The 25,253-nt window shown below is 41.3% G+C and overlaps 1 protein-coding gene across 1 annotated transcript in view; it reads left to right on the forward strand.

The window, feature by feature from the left end:
* The window catches only part of TMX4 (thioredoxin related transmembrane protein 4), a 57,692-nt gene that overhangs the window by 7,002 nt on the left and 25,437 nt on the right, over nt 1-25,253 (forward strand). The window contains exons 2-4 of the mRNA XM_077814097.1: nt 12,507-12,622; nt 23,300-23,345; nt 24,976-25,104. Coding sequence (XP_077670223.1) covers nt 12,507-12,622; nt 23,300-23,345; nt 24,976-25,104 — 291 coding nt within the window. The remainder of the gene's footprint in view (nt 1-12,506; nt 12,623-23,299; nt 23,346-24,975; nt 25,105-25,253) is intronic.

Below are 25,253 nucleotides of genomic sequence, written 5' to 3' on the forward strand. Positions count from 1 at the left end.
AATTCTTTTTATCTCTTTCTGTTTTGGAATATATTCAAAGGTTTAAGATGTGGTTTCCTCACTGTAAATGATGCCACACTTTGTAACAGACATGTTAATAAACAATAAGTCTTACACACGTACCCTGAGTGGAGTTCACTGAAAGAATAGACTATAGGCTCATGTAAAGAGGAACTGTAGCGTGAGGCTAATCAGAGGAAAATGTATTAGGGGAATGGAGAGGGTGCAGAAAATGATGGAAGGAAGCTAGGATATGAAGGGGGAGATGCTGGACAGGAAAGTATTTGGGGCTGGTGGAAAACAGTGGTAGGTTCCTGTGCATAATAAGATCTCTGAGGTGAAATCCTGACTCCATTGAAGTCAATGAAAATTTTTCCATTGATATCTGATGGGCCATGATTTCGCTCTCATAACAGCATAAAAGCCTTTATTTATCTTCCTGATCAACAGGGCCTGGCTTTCTATCTTCACCTTCCTCTAGTATGGATTTGGGGTTTCATGTGTTCCTTGTCTCAGAAAGTCTCTTTTATGTATCTCTGGGCAGGTCTATGCTACCACTTAAGTTGATCTCAGGGTGTGAAAAAGACATACCCCCCCCCCCCCCCCCCCGAGCAGTGCAAATTACAGTGACCTAAGTGCTGTCCACAGCGGTGCTGTGTCGGTGAGAGACACTCTCCTGCCAGCATAGCTTCTGCCTCTCACGGTGGTGGAGTAATTATGCCGACACGAGAGCGGCATAGAGCGTCTTCACAATGCGCACTACAGCGGCACATCTACATTGGATGTAAACTCTTCCAGTGTAGACCTGCTCTCTGTCTCCCTTAGCTCATCCAGATCAGCCACTCTAGTGTAAAGAATCTGTACTTGGTGTCTGAGGGCCATGAGCTCCTTGCACCGAATGCACACATAGACCAGCTGCCCACAAGGCAGGTAATCATACAAGCCACATTCAGTGCAATAAACTGGATAGCCCCCACTCTGTTGCTGGACTTCTGCTTGCCTTCTTTGTACTCCTGAATCTTTTTTGGTTTGTGTTACATCACGTTATATTTAATTACATCTCATAAAGGCAGCAACTTCCTTACGTGATGCACACTGTTGCCAGGACCCAATGTAGGAGAAATATACTCACACAGTCGCTTCTGGGCTTTGAAGCGCGTGAGTCTTGCAGGTTTCAATCCACAGCTGTTCAGTGGATAAAGCTTCAGACAGCCCACTGTTAAGTGCAGTCTCTGAGAAAGTAAATATAGAGATTTTTTCCCTTTGAAACCATTAAGTTTTAAAAACAAGGTGAAATATTCTTGCCTAGAGCACTTGAAAGGGGGAGAACCAGAATAGATCATTATATTAAATATACATTTCTAAATATTTGAGGCTCTCTGTCAGTCTGGGCCTTGAAAGACTGACGAATTATAGGCAAAATGAGGGTACTCTACTGGTTGTAATAGGCCACAGATGATGAGTATTCCTTCCCCTTCCTCTGAGAAAATCTTTTGCATATGATCCTAGGCTGCCCTGTCAGATTTGGATTTGAACTAAAAAAAAAAAAAAAAAAAGGCTGTTCCCCTGGTGCTGTAAAAAGGCACATCAATTTTGATAGGACAGACGGGAAGGACATTCTGCCTCCTCAGCTTGCCACTGAGCTGGATGAGTGAGTATAGCAGGGAGTCACTGCAGTGGAAGATTCAGGGGACCTCACCATCGGGCCTCTGCCCTGTGAGCCCCCTCAGCGCCTCCTGCCTCACGCACCACCGAAGCTGGCTGCGAGACTTGCAGCCAGGCTGTCACCGAATCATGCCCAAGAAACAGCTGTACGTGCTTATGCTCCTCACCCTCATGTCCCTCCCGGACACCAAATGGCGGGATCTTTCACCACCCAAGTGGGATGAGGAACCCCAGTGGGCCAGTCTGTATTCCACCCTAGTCCTATGGCCCACCGGGGATGTTAGTTGGCGGCTCCTTCATGGAGCCGTAACCATGGGCGTGTACTTGGTGTCGTTCACACACTTGTCCGTTCTGTGGTCAGAGGGAGACACTGGCGTACATTTACATCAGGTGTGCCAGGTTGCAGCTCCTCTTCCAGCTCCTCCAAAACCACCTCCTTAAGTTTTGGCTGCACTTTTCCCACACCTCCTGATTTATGCACACCCTATCTGTGGCCCCGCAAAGTTGCGAGACCTCCTCGTCAACCACCTAGTGCTGGCTATGGTGGTCATCCATCATACCAGGAGGAGGAAATTGGATGGGGGCTGAGGGCTCTGCAGGTGCAGGGTCTATTTCTGATCTTCCCTCAAGTCATACCTCCAGGCAGAGTTCCTCTGGGCCACGTTCACTGGCTCCCTGGATGCCTTCAAGGAGCAGTGGGCGCTGTCCGGGGTTCTCTGCTCAGTGTCCCTATCTGGATCCCTGCTTTTGAACCTGTGCCCCTGTTTTTCCATTTTTTTGCCTGTGTCTGGTGGCTCCTCCCCTTAGGCTGTGGGAGGGGAGAGGGGGGTGAATGGTGGTGCTTTAGATGTAGGTTGGCTTGAGCCTGCCCATCCCCAGAGCCTCAATAGGTGCAATGGAAGATGAACTCTACAGTAAAACGTACGTGTGTTAAATATCTGTCCTAATCCCAACTGCCACTGTTGATAGGATCACTGTTCAGATTAGATTCTTCTGCCTCCCCTGCTTCCTGGGCCATTTGTCCACCTGTAAAATTTAGCACAACGAATAGTATGGCTTTAATAAAGTTTAACTCACTGGTTTGAAGCTAGTTTTGTTGCCATATTTGGTCCCATCTACAGTGTGTTTCTCTTTGGGTATGTGCTTGGATGTGAGGCAGAGAAGAGCAGTCTAAGGATTCGTTTTCACTAGTGGCCTTTTCCACCCCTACAAATAACCTCAGTATCAGCTGGGAGCTGCTGTACTGAGAGTGGCTGCAGAGACAGTAGGGTTGAAGCTGTTAAGATTCATGTGGATGGTCTTACTGTGTCTGAACAGTGCTTAACCCAACTGGGTCTCAAATCTTGCTTTGGCTTTTGGGTGCTACTGCAGTATAAATAAAAACAATTTATAATTTTATTTTTAGTAAGGGCAAAAACACAGGAGGATTTGTGTGCTTTGGGTGTGGTTTTGCTGGCCTCTAGGAAATTACTTTTATATTCTGGGGTGCCCAGTATTGCCGATTCCTGTGTTGTGTGAAAATCCATCTTATTCCCCATGTGCTCAACAGCAAAATACAATAATTTGATGATACAATAAAATCAACACTCAGGGTTGTCTGATATGTCCCTTTATCAGTTGGCTTTCTCTCCCTGCTGCTGTCCTGGCTCTGGCACTCTTCTCAAAGGCATGATAGGAGCATGTCTACACTTGCCTCCGGAGCGATCGATCCAGCAGGGGTCGATTTATCATGTCTAGCAAAGACGCAATAAACTGACCGCTAAGTGCTCTCCCATCAACTCCGGTACTCCACCGGAGTGAGAAGTATAGGCGGAGTCGACGGGGGAGCGTAAGCAGTCGACCTACTGCAGTGAAGACACCGGCGCGGTAAGTAGATCTAAGTACATTGATTTCAGCTATGTTATTCACGTAGCTGAAGTTGCATTACTTAGATCGTTCCCCACCCCAGTGTAGACCAGGCCATAGGGAAGAGCTGACCATATAGTCTCAGGTGACTTGGCGTCCAAACTTGAAACTTTGACCTCAGTGATTTCACCTTTCTGTTTCAAACAGCGTATTGTACTTAAGATTTTGAAACATTGCCTTTATAACAAGATGGTAAATGTGTATTTGTTCAGTAACTAAAACAATTCTATACTCTTGCATCAATGAACTTCATAGGCAGTTTTAAAAAATATAAATAAATATACTTCAACCATATCTGTTTGTGATGGTGTTAGGATGTGTGTTTTTGGCCCTATTAACAAGCTATGGATGTCAGTGTGACACTGACCTGTTCTAAAGGAGCAGATTCTATTTAAGGAGTTTTGAGCTACAATTCTAGTGTGAAGCATTTCATGGAGTTTTTTTCCTCTCCTGGTTGGCTCTCTCATTTGTTGCACAGATCTGAAAAATGTAGTCTACTGCATTTGTAAAATATTTTGACTATTTTCTATTTTAGCATCAATGGAAAAAATAATCTGTTATTTTGAGGTTACCTGTAACTTAATAGACTCACAGGAAACCAGTTATCTGTCATATTTCTTCAAATGGCTTTTGTAGCTTTACTTTTATAACTGGGAGGCATGAAAAACTTCATTATCTGGGAATCCAATTTTGTGACCAGATCGTGACATTTTGGTTTCACCCCCCCCCCCCCCCCCCCCCCGCAAACCAACAACAACAAAACTTCTTTGATCTTGTAAATATTGGAAATCTTGTGATTATCTTCTCAGGTACCACATTTGTAGTGCAGCTGGGTTTATAAAACTCCTATCAATATGTACAATTATTAGGTTGTAGGGGCATAGGCTGGCTTTAGTTTCTTTATTAATCTATTACCCATCCCACTGTTATGTAACTTACTAAAACCTAAATTCTTTCAAGAGCTCAGTTTTTGCTTTCCCTGAGCCTCACCTTTTCTGTAATTTTTATTTAAAACCATTGTCATTTTTAAAGAGGAAGAGGTGTAAACAGCGGGAAATAGGAGAAAATAAAAATAGTTTTTTGTCCTTCTCCATTCCATCGTTCACCTCCATTCTGCACACACAATCTTAGTACTCCTTTCCTCCACTTCCCATCCAGTTTAATTCTTAACTATTTTGGGACTTACGTCGTTTTTTCTGTACATTCTTTAATTTCACTGCATTCTTGTGACATCTGATCACTACTGGACTGCAGTAGTTTAAGGTCTGTAAGGCTGTGTCTGGGAGTGGCTTGTGAAGAGATGACTCAAAACCAGTCAACTTAAGGTGCATAAAAATATGAAGTGAAAGTTAAAGGCGGGTCGCAGTGTCTCAAAATTTTGAATAGCGCCAAAAAATTTCAGCTATTAAAGCTCTTTCTCACTGTTCTTGGAACTCCTGGTGGAAGTGCCTACATATGGATATGCAATCCTATAGCCCACTGAAGGGGAAAGACTGCCATCGTGTGTACTTGTGTTAGCAGCTCTATGTTAGCAGCAGCAGTGAGGACAGAGGCTTCTCCGAAGCCTGGTCCTCACTCAGGATCCCTTGCCATTGTTCTTAACATGTTTGGTAGCGTCACATTCATAACGCTTGTGACGGGTGCACAGTAGACTGTGGAATGTAGTAATAATCTCCTCTTTAATAATTCTGTCCTCATCTGCAATGGGGGATAAAATAAATGTAAGTACTTACCATGAACACAGCCACGCTACGCCTAAAAGCATTTGATAGATCAGCACATTTATATCTATAAAAAAAAATAGCATAACTGAGGTGAATGGCAAGGTTCCAGCTATATTCCCCTTCTTTTAAAAGGATGGGAGGACTGCTGGCTCAGCCGATTGCGTGAAGTCCTCGTCTGAAATATTCCATGATTGACTTCCAGGGCATGCTGAAAAACCAATCTCTTTTCTCAGGTTTGGGGAGTAGGAGGGAGGAGTAGCTAAGGGATGGTGTCTAAGAAAGATGTTTTTTTCAATCTCTTCTGATTATTTTTGATACATAGGAAAGCTTGGCTGCTGGGTCAGTCATATTGTGCAATTTGTTTTTAGTGTTAAAGGCACCTATAGCCTGTAAAAGGCACTTTCTCTTTTTACAATTCTACATATATTACTTACTACTATACAAGAGCACACTGTGCACCATCTCAACATAATAAAGTTTGTAAACAAGAAACAGTTAAAGCATGCTGCCACTTTAGTCATGGCATGTTATTTCTTTGTTTACTATCAACCCATGCAAGTTATGTAGGTAGCCCCTCATTGGAGTTGTCAAGTTTCCTCCCCCACTCTGAACTCTAGGCTACAGATGTGGAGACCTGCATGAAAACCTCCTAAGCTTACTTTTACCAGCTTAGGTTAAAACTTCCCCAAGGTACAGATTAATTTTATCCTTTGTCCTTGGAATATCCACTGCCACCACCAAACTCTAACTGGGTTTACTGGGAAACGTAGTTTGGACATGTCTTACCCCCCAAAATCCTCCCAACCCTTGCACCCCACTTCCTGGGAAAGGTTTGGTAAAAATCCTCACCAATTTGCATAGGTGACCACAGACCCAAACCCTTGGATCTGAGAACAATGAAAAAGCATTCAGTTTTCTTACAAGAAGACTTTTAATAGAAATAGAAGTAAATAGAAGTAAAGGAATCACCTTTGTAAAATCAGGATGGTAGATACCTTACAGGGTAATTAGATTCAAAACATAGAGAATCCCTCTAGGCAAAACCTTAAGGTACAAAAAAGACACACATACAGAAATAGTCATTCTATTCAGCACAGTTCTTTTCTCAGCCATTTAAAGAAATCATAATCTAACACATACCTAGCTAGATTACTTACTAAAAATTCTAAGACTCCATTCCTGTTCTATCCCCGGGAAAAGCAGCGTACCGACAGACAGAGACCCTTTGTTTCTCTCCCTCCTCCCAGCTTTTGAAAGTACCTTGTCTCCTCATTGGTCATTTTGGTCAGGTGCCAGCGAGGTTACCTTTAGCTTCTTAACCCTTTACAGGTGAGAGGATTTTTCCTCTGGCCAGAAGGGATTTTAAAGGGGTTTACCCTTCCCTTTATATTTATGACAGGAGTCAATGGGAATTTATGCCTTCCTGGAACCCCATTTACTACAGTGAGGGTTTGTCCATGTAGATCCCTGATGGGGTGAGGGTCTACATGAGAGATGAGGTGACATAGGATGTTGGACATCTATGAGAGAGAAGGCTGTGGGATTGCTTATATTACAGGGTTTATGCATTGTATTGAGTGGTATGTGTATAATAGATGTAGCTTGATGTGCGAACAAGGGTCATCTGGTTGTAAATGAAATTTCCATTGTTCTCAATCCCACTTGCAGATCTTGGGCAGGGTATATTGTTATGTAATATACACAGTCTTGTATAAGTCTACTCCAGAAATCAGTGTTAAGTTCATCTTCCTCTCCCATTTTTTTCATCTAAATATTTCTATGTTGCCTGTTTTATTTTATATTTTCTTCTTTGTGGTTGGAGTGGAGACTTCATGTTCTTGCCCAAAACCCACCTCTCAATAAAAGAGCTCTCCTTTATTCCATACATAACTTTAAAAGTTGTGCCCCGCTTTTTAATATTGTTTAATATTGTTTTCAATTTAATGTAGCCTACAGTGACACAGTCCCATTTGGCCTTTCCTATAAATCTGGTTGTAGTATAAGAGATGGTTTTGCTTACATTTTATTCTCACATCAATATAAAATACTTTTGCTTTAGTTTAACATTTCTCATTTATTTTTTTTCTTTCCCATAATTCTTAAACTTTACATTTTCAACTCTCCGCAAACACGGAGCTTTGAATTCTAAAAGGATAGCACAAACTTAATTCTCTTGCTATTCTGAAAATGGAATGCTTTAGGAGTATTCTTAAATCCCAGTTTTGCTCACTTGGATGTAGGCCTGTGGACTTCTTTCTTTCTTTCTTTCTTTCTTTCTTTCTTTCTTTCTTTCTTTCTTTCTTTCTTTCTTTCTTTCTTTCTTTCTTTCTTTCTTTCTTTCTTTCTTTCTTTCTTTCTTTCTTTCTTTCTTTCTTTCTTTCTTTCTTTCTTTCTTTCTTTCTTTCTTCTCACATCAGCTGTCTGCAGCGGCTTTCTCTCTCACCTTCTGCTTTCTCATTAAATAGTTTTTCTTCTTGTCTTTTGTATTTTCTGACTACTCTCTGATTTCTGAATGTACCTTAAGTGATTTATTCTTTTCTTCATAGAGCACAGAGTTATTTTATGGCTTTTTTCCTGTCAATATTGTCTGCTTTATTTGTCAGAAGCGCTTTCTCTTGGGGAATGTGACTTAGAAAGTTCAGTACAAAAATCTGTTGCTTTTCTGTTGGGAAATGCATTTCTACAATATTATCTGTAAATGTTTGTTCCCTCTCGGGATATGTGATATTCTTGTATTTTTAAATGGTCTAATACATATGTCATTACTTCATAATTCCACTAGGTTAGCTTTCAAGCTAAGGCTTCCATTTCTAATTATCACAAGCAATACAATTTATTTCCAATCACAATTTCCCTTTCAATTTCTAAAATACCATCAAATTCTCTCAAGTTGTGATATTAGTGGCATTGAAGCAGCTATAAGACAAATTTCTAAGCGAGGACAGACCAGTCCCAGGCAGCCCCCCAACCTGAAGCAAATACTCTCCAGCAACCACACAACAAAAACACTAACCCAGGAACCTATCCTTGCAACAAAGCCCAATGCGTCCCGATGAGGAGGACGAGCTTGAGGAGAGCACACAGCACACCGTTCTCCCTGACAGCCAGGGTCTTTTTATCGCCTTGACTGAAATACCCTCCCAACCTAACAAAGCCAGAGAAGGGACCTCTGGTGAGTGTACCTTTTAAAATATAATACGTATTATAAAAGCAAGCGTTTTTTAGTGATTAAGTAGCCTTGAGGACTTGGGATGCATTCATGGCCCGTACAGCTACTGGAAAAGTCTGTTAACGTGTCTGGGGATGGAGCGGATATCCTCCAGGGACATCTCCATGAAGCTCTCCTGGAGGTACTCTAAAAGCCTTTGCGGAAGGTTTCTGGGGAGAGAAGCCTTATTCTGTTCTCCATGGTAGGACACTTTACCACACCATGCTAGTAGCAAGTAATGTGGTATCATTTGCATGACAAAGCCTGGCAGCGTATGGTCCCAGTGTTTGCTGGCATTCAAGCAACATCCGTTCTTTCTCTCTCTGTGTTATCCTCAGGAGAGTGATATCGTTCATGGTAACCTGGTTGAAATAGGGGAATTTAATTAAGGGGACATTCAGAGATGGCCCTCCCTACTGGGCTGTTTGCCTGTGGCTGAAAAGAAATTCTCCCTGCAGTTAGCCAAGCGGTGGTGGGGGGCATTGCGCTGAGCTGTTCGCATTTGGCTAGCAGGGATCTTCCCTGATACCAGCCACGCAGTGGGAGGAGGGGTAAAGCGATCGTCCCAGAGAATTGGAGTGGGAGGGCTAGTTTGGTTTCTTCTGCTGCACGTTAACAGGAAAACCGCAGCACTAAATGGCCAACTCAGTGTGCTTTGCTTGGTATGGGAGAGGAGGGGGCTGCTGTTATAAAGGCTGCAGAAGCCAAAAGTCTATGGCTTACCATGGCCACCTGCAAGCCGAATTCTGTTGCCCGGCCCTGCGTGTGTGATCTCTAAACACCAAAGCCACAGGCACTCAATATAAGATACAAAATGCGACCTCGTACCAAAATCACATGGGCTCTGTAATGTGAATAGTGTTGTTCACCGTGAAAGAGTATAGCCATTGTTCTGTAAAATGTATCTTTTAAAATACTTCACTCCCTTTTTTTCCTCCAGCAGCTGCAAATGTTTCAAGCCTCCCTCCTCCGTCCCAAAGGTTATCTCAGATAAGGCGGTGAAAAAAACGCACGCGCGGTGACATGTTCTCTGAGCTCATGCAGTCGTCCGGCACTGACAGAGCTCAGCAGAATGTGTGGAGGGACACAATAGCAGAGTACAGGAAAGCGGCTGATGAACGTGAGGAGGGGTGGCGGCAGGAAGATCAGAGAAGGCATGAGTCAACACTGGGGTACTGCGGGATCAAATGGACATGTTCTGGCATCTGGTGGAGGTTCATGAATGGCAGCAGGATCACAGACTGCCGCTGCAGCCCCTGTTTAACCGCCCACCCTCCCTCCTCCCCAAGTTCCATTGCCTCCTCACCCAGATGCCCAAGAACGCGGGGCGGGCGCTCCAGGCACCCAACCACTCCACCCCAGTGGGCAGCCCAAGCAACAGAAGGCTGCCATTCAAGAAGTTTTAAAGTGGCCTTTTCCTTCCCTCCTCCCACACCCCACCCAGGCTACCTTGTGAGTTGTCTCCCTATTTTTATAATCAATTAATAAAGAATACATGTTTTTTAAATGACAGTGACTTTATTTCCTTTGCAAGCAAGCTGTGATAAAAGCGGGGCGGGCGCGTGGCTTACAGGGAATTTAGAGTCAACCAAGGGGGCGGGTTTTCATCAAGGAGAAAAAAACAGAAGGATAACACAGTACCCTGGCCAGTCTTGAAACTGGTTTTCAAAGCTTCTCTGATGCGCAGCGCTTCCTGCTGTGCTCTTCTAACCGCCCTGGTGTCTGGCTGTGCGTATTCAGTGGCCAAGCGATTTGCATCAACCTCCCACCCTGCCATAAACATCTCCCCCTTACTCTCTCAGAGATTGTGGAGCACACTGCAAGCAGCAATAACAATGGGAATATTGGTTTTGCTGAGGTCTGAGCGAGTTAGTAAACTGTGCCAGCGACCCTTTAAACGTCCAAATGCACACTCTACCACCATTCTGCACTTGCTCAGCCTATAGTTGAACAGCTCCTTACTACTGTCCAGGGTGCCTGTGTACGGCTTCATGAGCCAGGGCATTAAGGGGTAGGCTGGGTCCCCAAGGATAACTTTAGGCATTTCAACTTCCCCAACAGTTATTTTCTGGTCTGGGAAGTAAATCCCTTCCTGCAGCCGTTTAAACAGACCAGAGATCCTGAAGATGCGAGCGTCATGAACCTTTCCCAGCCATCCCACGTTGATGTTGGTGAAACGTCCCTTGTGATCCACCAGTGCTTGCAGCAACATTGAAAAGTACCCCTTGCGGTTTATATACTGGCTGCCCTGGTGGTCCGGTCCCAAGATAGGGATGTGTTCCGTCTTTCGCCCCACCACAGTTAGGGAATCCCATTGCAGCAAAGCCATCCACTATGACCTGCACGTTTCCCAGAGTCACTACCTTTGATAGCAGCAGCTCAATGATTGCGTGGGCTACTTGCATCACAGCAACCCCCACAATAGATTTGCCTACTCCAAATTGATTACCGACTTACCTGTAGCTGTCTGGCGTTGCAAGATTCCACAGGGCTATTGCCACTCGCTTGTGAACTGTGAGGGCTGCTCTCATCTTGGTCTTCCTGCGCTTCAGGGCAGGGGAAAGCAAGTCACAAAGTTCCATGAAAGTGCCCTTACACATGCAAAAGTTTCGGAGCCACGGGGAATCATCTCAAACCTGCAACACTATGCAGTCCCACCAGTCTGTGCTTGTTTCCCGGGCCCAGAATCGGCGTTCCACGGCATGAGCCTGCCCCAGTAACACCATGATCTCCAAATTGCTGGGGATCGAGGTTTTAGAGAAATCTGTGTTCATGTCCTCATCACCACACTGCCGTCGCCTGGTTTTTCAGGTGCTAGTTCTGCATAAACTGCACGATAATGCACGAGGTGTTTACAATGGCCATAACTGCTGCGGTGAGCTGAACGGGCTCCATGCTTGCTGCGCTGTGGCGTCTGCTTGGGCAATCCAGGGAAAAGGACACGAAATAGTTGTCTGCTGTTGCTTTCACGGAGGGAGGGAGGGTTGACTGACAACATTTACCCATAACCACCCGCAACAAATGTTTGACCCCATCAGGCATTGGGAGCTCAGTCCAGAATTCCAGTGGGCAGCGGGGACTGCGGGAACTGTGGGATAACTACCCACAGTGCACCGCTCGGAATGTCGACACTTGCCAGGGTACTGTGGACGCACACCGCCGAATTAATGTGCTTAGTGTGGACGCATGCACTCAACTTTATAAAATCTGTTCCCAAAAATTGACTTCTGTAAAATCGGAGTACTTTCGCAGTGTAGACATGACCTAAGTTAAGTATCCTCACACCTTCTTGTCAACTGTCTAAATGGGCCATCTTGATTATTACCACTCAAGTTTTTTTTTCTTTTCTCCCACTGATAATAGCTCATCTTAACTAATTAGCCTCTTACAGTTTGCATGTCAACTTCCACCTTCTCTATATGTGTATATATATATCTACATATATGCTATTCCATATATATACTATATTCCATTCTATGCATCCGATGAAGTGGGCTGTAGCCCACGAAAGCTTATACTCTAATAAATTTTAGTCTCTAAGGTGCTACAAGTACTCCTGTTCTTTTAACAAATTAGAGTCAATGTAATTTAGAGGAGGGCCTGAGATGTATGAAGGTGATGTAGAATGTTGTCTTTAGGACATAATTTTTGAAGATACACCTCGCTTCGGTAACTTTTTACAGCTTCCATGAAAATCAATTTTGTGTGTAAATGGAGTTATTTGTGCTGCATTGTGAAGGATTTGGAAAAGCTGATCTTTTCGAACTTGTGAATTGTTTAAACAACTTAAAAAAATCCCTATGGATTTATAGAAAACTGGTTGGGATTTCATGATTTTTTTTCCTAATCCAGTAGTTTAAAGAGAAAATTAGAAAAAGTGTCTACTTATCTGTGGCTAGTACTTTTATATTTCCATTGTATCAGATGTGCATTTTCTTGAAATCTTGATTTAAAAAACAATTTGTGTGTGTATATTAAACTAATACATTCTTCTCTGTTCTTAGCTACGCCCCTTGGTGTCCAGCCTGCCAACAGATTGAAGCAGCATGGGAGAATTTTGCAAAAGAAAGTGAACATCTAGATACCACGGTAGGAAAAGTGGATGTCACTCAAGAACCAGGTAAGCTGTGAAATGAGCACTATATATAGGTATTTAAAAGGAACACTCGAACCTGTGTAACTCTTAGCTACTGGGAAAATATTCCATTTTACTGGGGCAACTGAAAAATTGGCCAACTCAGAAAAATGAGCTTATTTAATCAAAAGAAATGTTATTTCCTTCCATTTCTTTGTGCTGCTTGCATTTTTGAATTTAACAGCATAGTGTTTCTATCTTCCAAATGAAGGATCAGTGTGGGTCCTCTGCTGTAGTGCCCTCTGCAGCGGACATCCCATAAAAGTGTCTACCTACAGTGTTGATCTACTTCTGCCATGGAAGGCTCTTAGTTGACTGAGATATTTCCACTGCCTGGTAGTAATGGTTGGGGGAACAAGGAGATTGAAAACCATGGATTATTCTAGTTGGGGAAACAATCTTGAAGTCTGCTCAAGCTAAATGGAAATTTTTATAAACTCTCTCTATTAGCTGGCTGCTTTATTGCTTTATTGTATTATCTAGCTATAGTAATGCTTTTAAGTACTTTTAAAGGACCAGTTTAATTTGTTTCTTTTAAATGAAGTATGAATAGAAAAAAGCTTTTATAAACTTGTTCTATAAATTATACTTTCAAATAGGCTATTTCTTGGCTTCGGTGTGTTTTTTGAATGAGTCTGACACAGATATGTAACATTTTGAAACAAAAAAAAAGCTTTGTTAGTTTTTTATGTACGTGCAGATAAATGCAATATTTTTACAATTCTATCCTAGCTGCAGAGGGATGAAGTTTATTATAGTTAGGCTTGGAAAGATTAGAATTTTATCAGTAAATGTCGGTAAACGTCAATTTCACTGTAGACTTATAAACCTAGGAAAAAATATTTCCACTGATGATGACTGAAACTTTACAGATGGGCAAAGTAAGAAAAATGCTGTTTGACAACCATTATTAGCATTTGACTTAAGGATACTTTGTGGTTTAATGGTTATACAGTTTCTACTTTTTGAATCTCAACATTTACCTTTAAATAATTACTGCCTGTCCCCCCCGCCCCCCAATTTCCCACAACTATGAAAATTTATATTGATGACAATAAAAAGGCTTTAAAATAAACATCAGTGTCATCCACTGAAATAAAAAAAATATGCTAAGCTTAATTATAGTAATGATTTGCGATAAAAGTGGGAGGAAGTTCCAGATACATCCAAATCAGAAAACCATGGCTGATGATTTTGCTTTATCAAACCATGGAAGTGCGTACATACTTTATGGGTTTATTTCTCAAGTGCAGGTGATACTGCAATTAAGTTAATTCCATACTGTTAATTTTAACAAGTTCAGACTTAATTTTTCTGTACCTGTGAAGCTGAACTCTAATCTCAAGGACAAAGAATACCGGCTGTTCGTAAGGGCTCAGTGTGTGCTTGTGAGTTGTATTATTAGAAAGTTGGAGGAACACCAAAATTCTCTGAAATTGAAAAGGTACCGGTATGGGTTCTTCAGTTAGCGAATGCACGAATCGTTACCTGATTAATAAAGGGATGAGTTTGAAAACAGTTCTTCCTTTCTCATGGGCGAGACCTTAATTAAAACGAACCTCTGCTTCCTCATATTAAAGAAACAATGAGCTCCTAACTATTGCAATATCAACATTAAGATTGCAACCAGTGTTCCATTGTGACCTTCCAATGCGCATTAAATTTTAAGCTCTTTTGTGTTTGTACCGTGCTAAAACAATGGGACTTTGATCTTTATTAGGGCCTACAGGCACTTATGTGAAGCATGTGATTTTTTTAAGAAAATGATTCTTTCAAAAATAAGGCTGTGACAAGCAGAACTGTTTGGGAAAATTTCAAAGAATTAGTCTTTCTGATAAATAACCTAAAAATTACTGGTAGGATTTTCAAAAAGCCTAAGTGGTTTTGGCTCTCTGGTTTATCATCTGATTTTTCTTGTAGTAGGTAAGTTTACGATTACAGTGTGCCCTATGTGGGAATTCAGTTGACCATAGGCTTCCATGTTTTTTGTGCTCTAAAAAGTTTTTTGCAAGGGGACCTGTTAAGGTTACTTGAGTTTAGTCCATTTTTGGTTGTAACCTAAGTTGAAGTATTTTTCAACCATAGGGGCAATCATACTGGGGCTTTGCCCGCTTCAGTTCTTGGCTAGAAGGTATGTGCTGGGAAAGATCATTGTTGGAAGTGTGAATTTGGTTGTAATCAACAGGTGGGGAAAATTTTTTCCATGTCCTTGCCTTGCTCTCCCTAAAAGTCTCCATTCAGATGGATTGGGTAATTGGATAGGGATGGGAATACTTAGGGATAGTGAGGGAGACTTTTAAAGGCCTAAATGGTTTTCAGGTGCCTAACTCTCACTGGTCAATGGGAATTAGGCACCTAGCTGCCATTTGTGCCTTTGAAAAGTAGACACATTAATGGTCATGTCATTCATTACAAGCTTAATAAATGTACTGCATGAATGCCTTATGCATGTCTCCTGGGATGATGGTAGCCTCCATGGACAGTGAAGGATTAATATATACAGTAGAAATTAAATTTCATATATACCCCAAGTTAAATGTATACCCCAAATTAAAAAAAAAAAAAGTAAGAGGACCAGAAAAATGCCACCATGGCTGAACAAGAAAGTAAAAGAAACGGTTAGAGGCAAAAAGGAACCCTTTAAAAATTGGAAGTCAAACTGAGGAAAATGGAAAGGAGCATAAATTCTGGCAAGTCCCGTGTAAAAGCATAGTTAGGCAAGCCAAAAAATAAGATATGAAGAGCAGCTAACAAAACACACAAACTAACAGCAATTTTTTTAAAGTACATCAGAAGTAGGAAGACTACCAAACAATCAGTGGGGCCACTGAATGATTGAGATGCTTAAGGAGCACTCAAGGAAAAAAAAGACTTTGCGGAGAATCTAAATGAATTCTTTGCGTCAGTCAAAGAATTCTCTGCATTTGTCAGAGGTGACAAATCTGAGGAACTGTCCCAGATTGATCACCAGTAGGGGTGATTTTGGAACAGATTGATAAATTAAACAGTAATAAATCACCAGGACCAAATGCTCCTTAAATTAATAATTGATAAATTAAACAGTAATAAATCACCCAACAGCTCAGAAGGAAATAAAATGTTAAATTACTAATTGTGATATGTAAGCTATCACTTACATCTTCTGTGCAGATGGCTGGAGGATAGCTAACGCGATGCCAATTTTTAAACAATGCTCCAGAGGCAATCTTCACAATTATAGGCAATCCTAACTTCAGTACCAGGCAAATTGGTTGCAACTATAGTAAAGAACAGAATTATCAGACACATAGATGAACACAATATGTAGGGGAAGAGTCAACATGGCTTTTGTAAGGGAAATTATGCCCACCAATCTATTAGAATTCTTGGAGGGGGTCAACAAACATGGACAAGGGTGATCTAGTGGGTACAGTGTACTTGGACTTTCAGAAAGCCTTTGACAAAGGTCCCTCACCAAAGGCTCTTAAGCAAAGTAAGGAGTCATGGGATAAGAGGGAGGGTCCTCCCGTGCATCAGTAACTGAAAGGAAACAAAGGGTAGGGATAAATGGTCAGTTTGCAGACTGGAGAGAGGTAAATAGCAGTGTCCCCCATGGATCGTTACTGGGACCAGTGCTATTCAACATATTCATAAATGATTTGGAAAAAGTGGAAACAGTGAAGGGCAAAGTTTGCAGTTGATACAAAATTACTTAAGATAGCTAAGTCCAAAGCAGACTGTGAAGAGTTACAAAGGGATATTTCAAAACTGGGTGACTGGGCAACAAAATGGCAACTGAAGTTCAGTGTTGATAAATGTAAAGTAATGCAGATTGGAAAACATACAAAATGATGGGGTCAACATTAGCTGTTACTACTCAAGAAAGTGGAGTCATTATGGATAGTTTTCTGAAAATATCCACTCAATGCGCAGCTGCAGTCAAAAAATGTTAGGAACCATTAGGAAGGGGATAGATAATAAGATAGTAATTACAGTAATGCCACTATATAAATCCAGGGCTTGAATATCCACAGCTTGAATACCCACAGCTTGAATATCGTGTGCAGGCCTGATTGCCCCATCTCTAAAAACATCCATTAGAAATGAAATAGGTACAAAAAAGGGCAACAAAAATGATTAAGGGTATGGAGCAGCTTCCATATGAGGAGAGTTTAAAAAGCCTGGGACTGTTCATCTTAGAAAAGAGATGATTAAGGGGGGGATGTGGTAGAGGTCTATAAAATCATGAATGGTGTGTAGAAAGTGACTAAGGAAGTATTATTTACCCCTTCATACAACACAAGAACCAGGGGTCACCCAATGAAATTTAATAAGCAGCAGGTTTAAAAGAAACAAAAGGAAATACTTCTTCACACAACACACAGTCAACCTATGGAACTCGTAGCCAGGAGATGTTGTAAAGGCCAAAAGTGTATCTGTTTTCAAAAAAAGAAGTAGCTAAGTTCATGGAGGATAGGTCCATCAAGGGCTATTAGCCAGCATGGTCAGGGATGCAACCCCATGCTCTAGGTGACGCTAAGCCCCTGACTGCCAGAAGCTGGGACTGGATGACAGGGATGGATTACTTAAAATTGCCCTTTCCTTTTCATTCCCTTTGAATTATCTGGCATTGGCCACTGTCAAAAGACAGGATACTGGGCTAGCTGGACCATCTGTCTGTCCCAGTATGGCTGTGCTTTTGTTCTAGAAATGTATACAACTATAATGGGAACTGTTACTATGCAGATGTAATGAAAATGGTGGTGTAGAATAATTTGACATATCAGTGGTTTAATTCATTGTTATGATTTTGAAAAATATTTTCTCTAGCGCTACGGGATTTTATTTGATCTCATCTAAAATGATAAAACAGAATATCTGGCAACTGATGTAAAAAAGTTAATATCTGTTTCGACACCAGTTACATGTAAGAAAAAAATGGTATTACTAAACATGACGGAGAGGTATAAGTTCCATTAAGGATGCTGACGATGGAAACACCAGGAGTTAAGTACTGCTAGGTAGAAGTTTCCAGCTGATCTAATGAAACTTGGAAAATCAAAAAATGTGCAGTGATGACAAAGTGCCATTTCGGTGATTATATTTTAAAAGTTCTGATGTGCTACAGGTTGAATTAGATCCCTCGATAACAAGTAATACATAGCTTTAAATCTCACATTGTTTCTTCTTTATTTAATCTAATTGCTTTTCCTTCCTCTGTTCCCCTCCCACTTCTTTTTTTTTTTTTTTTTTTTGGTCTTGCGTTACAGAGGTGAAATAAGCAGCAGGTTCTTAATCCAGTGCCGTGTCTTGGCTGATTAACCTGAGATTACTCTGATTCCCTCTTACTGCAACAATTTTGAAGGGCTTTTTGGGTATTTGAATTTTCACTTCTGATTGATCCATTTAGCATCTCATTTTTAACACAGATTTTGGTCTAGGGTAATGCAAGAGTCATAGAATCCTTATTTTAAGCATCATTTAACAAGTCCTAAAAAAAAAAAAAAATCAAAAAAAAAATCCATGTTTTTAAAATCCAAAGTGCTGGCTAAGAATAAACCAAGCAAAATGCCTCTCCAAATACCTTCTTTGTTGAGAGCAGGGAGTTGTGGGGATGCAGAGGCTTGATCCTTAAGCCTGGGGTATATACAAGTGAGTTGGCATTTACACATAAGACCCTGTACCTTGTGACTGGCATTTAGGGCCCCTTGCTACTGTCCCTGGCTTCCTGCCAGGCTGCCTTCTAGCAAAATTTTATAGACCTGTGTGAAGTTGCATGCCTGAATTAATGAATATTTACATACATAAATGAATGATAGTGAAGTTTAAAGGTAACAGAATCAGTAATTTCTTCTTGAAGTATTTATCCATGTGGATCCCACTCTAGAAGCACATGTCCCTGACGTGCACAAGGTCTGAATCTTTGAATGAGTAGACATCTCTGTTGGGCTTTGTCTGTGCTATACATGTACTTACACTCCTCCACTTCAGGGCATAAAGGGCAGAGTGGCCACAAGTCCCTTGGTTCCCTCTTACGACCCATGGCAGTGAGACCGAAGAAGCGGTGTCTGTCCACTACACATAGCAGAAGTTTTCCTTTCCTATCTTCACCTGGTTAAGGTTAATTTCCAAACAAAATTCCTCCTTTAAAAAAAAATTAATTTCTCCATGGTACTTTGTGCCGATATCATAACCCTAAAATAACAAATTTGAAGCATTAGGGCTTCAAACCTGTGTTCCTCTGGCGACAAAACCCTTGCCGTCACAGACTGTCAAAACCACTGCCTTTTTTTGTCTTGGCTAGAGCCACATACTAGGCTGCTGCTTGATTTGCTGATCTTTTCAGCCAAAACAAGAAAGCCAGAAACACTCAGTATGTTTTTCAGCAGTTGGAGAGAGGAGCCTCAGTAATGAAGAATGGACATCAATTTCCAATATGGGACTAGTCACTTCTAAATCCCAGTCTGCTGGTGCCCCTGATAGCCAGTTTGCAACCCTTGCGGTTGATACCTGCAAAAGATCTGCCCCAACACTGTCTGATAAGGATCTGAGATTGTCGAACCCTGTCCCCCCGGCTGTATGGGCTAGCACCAAGACCAGTAGTATCTCCTCCTTAAAACAAAGGAGGTCAGAACATCATTCCTCGTGCCAATCTTCTCATTCCCAAAGAAGCTTAAACCTTTGCTCTCCTCTTGGGATAGAGCATTAAGACCACTCATATGATGGGGCAAGTGACATGAGCTTACCTTCTGGCTCAGACCTTTATGGGGCCTGCACCTGACAATGTTGGCAATTGCTAGCATTGACACAGGCACCAATAATAGCAGCATTAATAGTGCCAGCTGACCTTATGATAGAGGAGGTCGCTGTGCTTGTTTTATAGAATTCCACTGTATGGGTTCTCACAGACTCCACAGTAAATAACTACGGAGATGCTTGTTCATCACTCCAGTGCCTGGAGGCAATGAAATTATGGACATGGTGTCAACAATACAGGATAGCCCTAATAGCTCTTCATTTCCCAGGAGCCAGTAACAATGTAACAGACTTCTCAAGCAGGAAAGCCATCAGCAACAACAAATGATCTCTGAAGAGCTTCATCATCATGCCTGTATTTCACAGATTTATAGATTCTAAGGCCAAAAGAGACCATTGTGATAATCTAGGCAGACCTGTGGTGTAACATAAGCCATACAATTTCCCCCAAATAATTCCTAGATCATACCTTTTATAAAAACATCCATGGGGAATCATATTATAGTCTTGTTTGCCACCAAAGAACATAGTGTCTGGTCTTTTTTGCTTCAGAGGATTCATGAGCCTGTGATCCTTGAAAGATGTCTGTATCATGCTGTGGAATCATAGTCTTGTGTGTTTCTTCACTGATCTTTCTGATAACCTGCGTGATATGGAAAATCAGACAGGATGTATCTGTACTTATCTTGATAGTGCCATATTGGCAAAGAAAATTCTGGTTGATAGATCTTAGTCTCCTTCTACTCAGCTTCCAGTCGCACTTCCAAACTGTCCAGACAGATCACAGAACCAATATAAAGTACTTCACCTAGAAGTAAAATTGCTACACCTGGTAGCCTGGATATTGTCCAGTTGACTGCTACTGACAGATTCACTGTAAGTCCAACAAATCCTCCTGCCAAGCAGAAAGCGATTTACAATTATAAAGTACTCCTCTGAGTGGAAACGATTTTCAATATTTGGGTAGCACAGCACAACCTTGACATATTGGAGGCTCCCAGACCTAAAATCCTTGATTTGTATTCTACATTTGAAACACTCTCAACTTTTATTTAGTTCCATTCAGGTCCACCTTGCAGCTATTTATTCATGGCATCCTATGCAGTTGTGTTCTTTCTTCTTCACCCCAGATATCTAAAGGTTTCTGTAGTTTTCATACTTACCCACCAAAGAGCCCCCTCAGATGTGGGATCTTAATATTGTCCTTGCAAGCATCATGGAATCTCTTTTTGAATTTCTCGTGAATAATTTACACCACCTTACTCTTTAGATGACCTTTTTTTATTGTTACATCAGCCAGAAGGTGAGTGAATTCCAAGCCTTGTGGCTGATGATCCTCATACAACATTCCACAGAGATAAGGTGATGTTGAGATCCCCTCTAAAATATTATTACCAAAATTATCAGATTTCCGTTTAAATCAGTCTGTTGATCTCTCTGCTTTCATTCCAAAACACCATTTGTCCCCAGGGGAAACAAAACCTCACACTTTGGATCTTTTCAGAGCCTTGTTATAATATTTTGAGAGAACAAAGTCCTTTAGGCAAGTTCCCTGTATTTGTTGCCAAAAGTAGTGCTTCTAAGGGGTAGGCCACTTCTTTTAGAGACTGTCTAACTGGATTACCCAGTGTATCTATCGCATGGCTTGAACGCTTCTTCCTCCAAGCATCAAAGCTCATTCCACTAGACCACAGTCTCTCCTCTGCATGCTTTAGAAACATCCCCATATCAGAGATCTGCAAGATAGCCACTTTGGGTAATCCCCTTATTTTTGTTTAAACACTTAGTTGCAAGATCAGGTGCCAGATTTGGTAGGACAGTGTTAAAATCACTTTTCTTACTGGCAGTTTGGATTGCGCAATCCCACCTTCCATAAGGGCATTGCTCATCAGTCACCTGGAGAGAGGGATCCCCGTGGATGCATATTAAGAACAAATGATTCTTCTTCGAGTGATGGTTCGTATGCATATTCTGCATGTGGGATACATGTGTGTGCCATCTGCCTGAGTCCAGAATTTTCTTTGCAAGCAGTGTCCATTGGCACGCACGTGCACTGTAGCTTTCCTTGTGCTCTGAACTGCGGGCATGAAACTGACACCTGTCCAGTTCCTTCTTACTGCCGCAAGGTCTGAGTTGGAATCTTCTGTGTCCTCAGCACCTTTTTTCCTGTGTCATAGCTGTAAGATACTGTATATAGTTAGTTTTTTTAGTAATTTTAGTAGCTTTAGTAGTCTTTATAGTATAATCCAACATAGTATAGTAAGATAGCTTCCCCCATTTCTTCCCCGCCCGGGGGCTTTTTCTCCCCAAGATGTCTGGGATTATGCCCAGGGTCCCAGAGTTCAAAACCTGTGTTTTATGGTCTCCCTCCTTTTTGGTAAGCGATGAACATCAATGCTGCCTCTTTTGCTTGGGTGAGGCTAATGTTTCTGCGAGGCGCAACATCTGCCCTTCTCCTCCCTCATGAGGGTTGGGAACTGAGACTCAGCAAACATCTCATGGAGAATGTAACGAAAAGGTCTCATTGTGACCCCACCCCAGATGCATACCTAAAATAGTTTCCAAGTTTCATACGAGTCCCCTTTCATCCACTTACCATTGTTTTTTTTCCCCTACACCACATGCCTCATATGAGGGAAGATGGCTGCATTATCTGGATAAAAGGGTTTTGGCCTTTTATCTGCAAAGAACAAAGGATATTAGAAAGATGCGTAAAGTATTTATTTCCATAGCTGAGTAATCAAGCTGTATCGGCCCAGAGACTTTCAAAATAGATCTTGGATTGCATTGCTTTGTTACCAACTAGCTTGTGTTCCTCCTTCGGAGTGGGTGAGGGCTCATTCCACTGGAGCGCAAGCTACTTTGGCTGCATCTCTGAGAGGTGTACCTCTCCCAGAGATATGTAGGGTAGCTACTTGGAGCCCTTTGTATACCTTCATGAGACGTTACTCTCTGGTCCAGTCATCTGTGGATGCAGCTGTGGGGACAGCTCTTACTTCTGCGTCCGCACACCCTCCCCCGTCTGACTACTGTTTGATAATCTGCCATATGTGGAATACACAGAGACTTTCACTCGAAGAAATGGAGATTACTTACCTGTAACGAAAGGTTCTTTGAGATTTGTAGTCCCTAAACATATTCAATTACCTGCCCTCCATCCCCTGCGGTGCATTTTGTTTGGACTGCAATAAGAAGGGGAAACTGGAGAGGCATCTGCCCAGATCACCAGTTTGGAGCACGGAGAGAGCTACAGCACGTGCGTGGGCCAACAGATATTGCTGGCAAAAAATGCCAGACTCAGGCTCATGGTGTGTGTTGGGTACAGATAGGAACTACATATCTCTAAGAATTTCCTGTTATAGGTAAGTAACCTCCATTTACTTAACTTCTAGTAACTAGTAATCTTGAGTGGTTGTCATCAGCCGGATCCCCCCACCCACTCTCTCTCTCTGCTTTTTTTGGAGTGTTTGTTAACTGATTCTGAATTAGCAAGTGAACTGAGGGACAGTTGCAACCATTCTGCACTTTATGCCCTTGGCAGGGGGCCAGCACATGAACGTTGTAGGCACAGCTCAACTGATGCTGCTTTTCAAAGATTCTGATCTTACATGCCCACACCTAGAGTGGGATCCAAACAGACAAAACTTCTCAACGAATCAGTTACCATAAGGTAAGTAACAGTTTTTAAGTTTTTTGCCTTTATGCTAGACAATATTTTATATTGAATAGCGTTGTCATGGATTTACTGCAGTATTCTCTAGAATAAAACTAAACATTTTATTAGAGATGTGGTAACCCCATTCATGTTCACATTTTGTTCTGAAAAGACAAATGTTTATAGGTATCTTTAGAAAATAGAAATAGAAATTTATTTTTCAAAAGCTGAACTGAACAAATGTGATTTGTATTTTTTTTTCTCTCCACCAGGTTTGAGTGGCCGTTTTTTTGTTACCACACTTCCTACTATTTACCAGTAAGTCTGTATCATACAGGAATCAAAGCTGTCAGTTTCCATACAGATGAAGCATCATGCAGAGCCTGTGAACAGATGCAAATTAAAATTATTTCTTACATACTGTTATTGATAGCCACCACCTGTTGAACATAATTCTGGCATATGTTATGTAACATAATTCTCCTCACCTTCCCCAGAGCATTAGCTGTTGCAGTGGCTAAGAACAAGACTTGCAGTTTATTTTCCTTCTCTGCTAAGGCTGTTGGAGGGTGTGGGATGAGTGGTTATAGCTATAAGTAGTCCTATGTCTGTCTGCTTTGTGTTTTAATTTATGGGATAAGCACCGAGATCCCCGGATAGCTAAGTACAGGTTTTTTTTAAATTGAAGAAATAAATTTTAGAGCTTAAAATATCTTTTAAAAACAGTTTTTTTTGTTCCAAGACAAAATAGCCTTGCTATGCATATGTAGTTCAGATTAATATGAATTAAATCAGCTATTTCTTAATCTAAAGACAATTTTAATTGCATTATTACCAACCAGTGCTATAGTTTAAATTTGCACAAAGATTTTCCTCTGTTCTTACTTGCTTGTGGTTTTCCTTGGAATTTTCATTTTGAGTCGAGATTTATTATGACCATATCATCTCAAAGTGAGAATTTTCTTGGAAAAATTATGTAATCGTGAAGTCCGAAGGGAATTATTTGAGCAGGAAGAATAGGAATGTTAATAACATTAAGGTTGCAAATTCAAACATATCAGGAAACTGAAGTCTGGGTTTTCATCTCAACAATAACTTGCTCGCACTGCATATATATATATAGTACTGGATTTTTTATTACTAGATTGTTTTAAAATGTATGGACCCTAAAAATAACTCTATCTAATGTGTGCATATACTGTGTGTGTGTATTCCAAATTCTGCTTGTAACTGGTCTTAAACTGGTATAATTGAAAGCAGAATGGGGATATGAATGAACAAAGAGAACACACTAATTGTCTGAAATTTAATTCAAGCTTTGGGCTAAAACTTTTGTCTGTGATAACACAGGTAAATTCCTCACCAGAAGTTGTTTCCAAGAAAAATAGTATCTGTAAATTCCTTGTTTATGCATAACATAATTTAAAACATTCAGGGGAGAAATTGTAAGGTGTACACCCCCTCATCCTTCCGCTCCATTATGTTGTAAGAATCCTTCAAATAAATGCACATAAATAATATGTCACGCAGTTAGGTCTATTACAGTAAACTAATTTAACAAAAAAACAAAAACACTGAAGGCTATTTCAAAGGAGCCTGAGCAAGTCAGGTGCCTGAATTCTATTGAATTTGAATGAGATTTGGAATCCCAACTTTTTTAGGTTTCTCAGAAAATCGCTGCCTTAATGGTGTGTATATGTGGGTATATTTCTTTTAAAAATAGGTTTAATCCCTCGGGATTGTTTAGTTTGCAAGAGTTCATGAATTGAAGTATTCATAATTTTTTTGGAACCTTAATTTACCGTCAAGGGTCTCTTCGTTGGTGTGCAGTTCAAACTTCGTAAGTGGCACCAACACCTCTGATGATGGGTAATTCACTTTGGCTGTAGGGGGCAGTTTCTTCTAATAAGGGGCATCATTGTAATCACTATGTGTCTGTGCTCCTCAGTGCGAAGGATGGAGTGTTTCGCAGATACCGCGGATCAAGGACGTCAGAGGACCTTCAAGGCTATGTCCTAGAGAGAAAATGGGAAGCCGTAGAGCCTGTAGCTGGGTGGAAATCCCCGTCTTCTCTAATGTAACTGCCGTATAATTTTACCTTAAAAATAACTGGCTTTTGATGTTACTAATAAACGGTGCTAGACAAGGGGTGGGCAAACTCTTTTTGGCCCGAGGGCCACACCCGAGTGAAAAACTGTATGGAGGGCTGGGTAGGGAAGGCTGTGC

Source organism: Eretmochelys imbricata, chromosome 3 (genome assembly GCF_965152235.1).
Source record: "Eretmochelys imbricata isolate rEreImb1 chromosome 3, rEreImb1.hap1, whole genome shotgun sequence".
In the NCBI taxonomy this organism is placed as follows: Eukaryota; Metazoa; Chordata; order Testudines; family Cheloniidae; genus Eretmochelys; species Eretmochelys imbricata.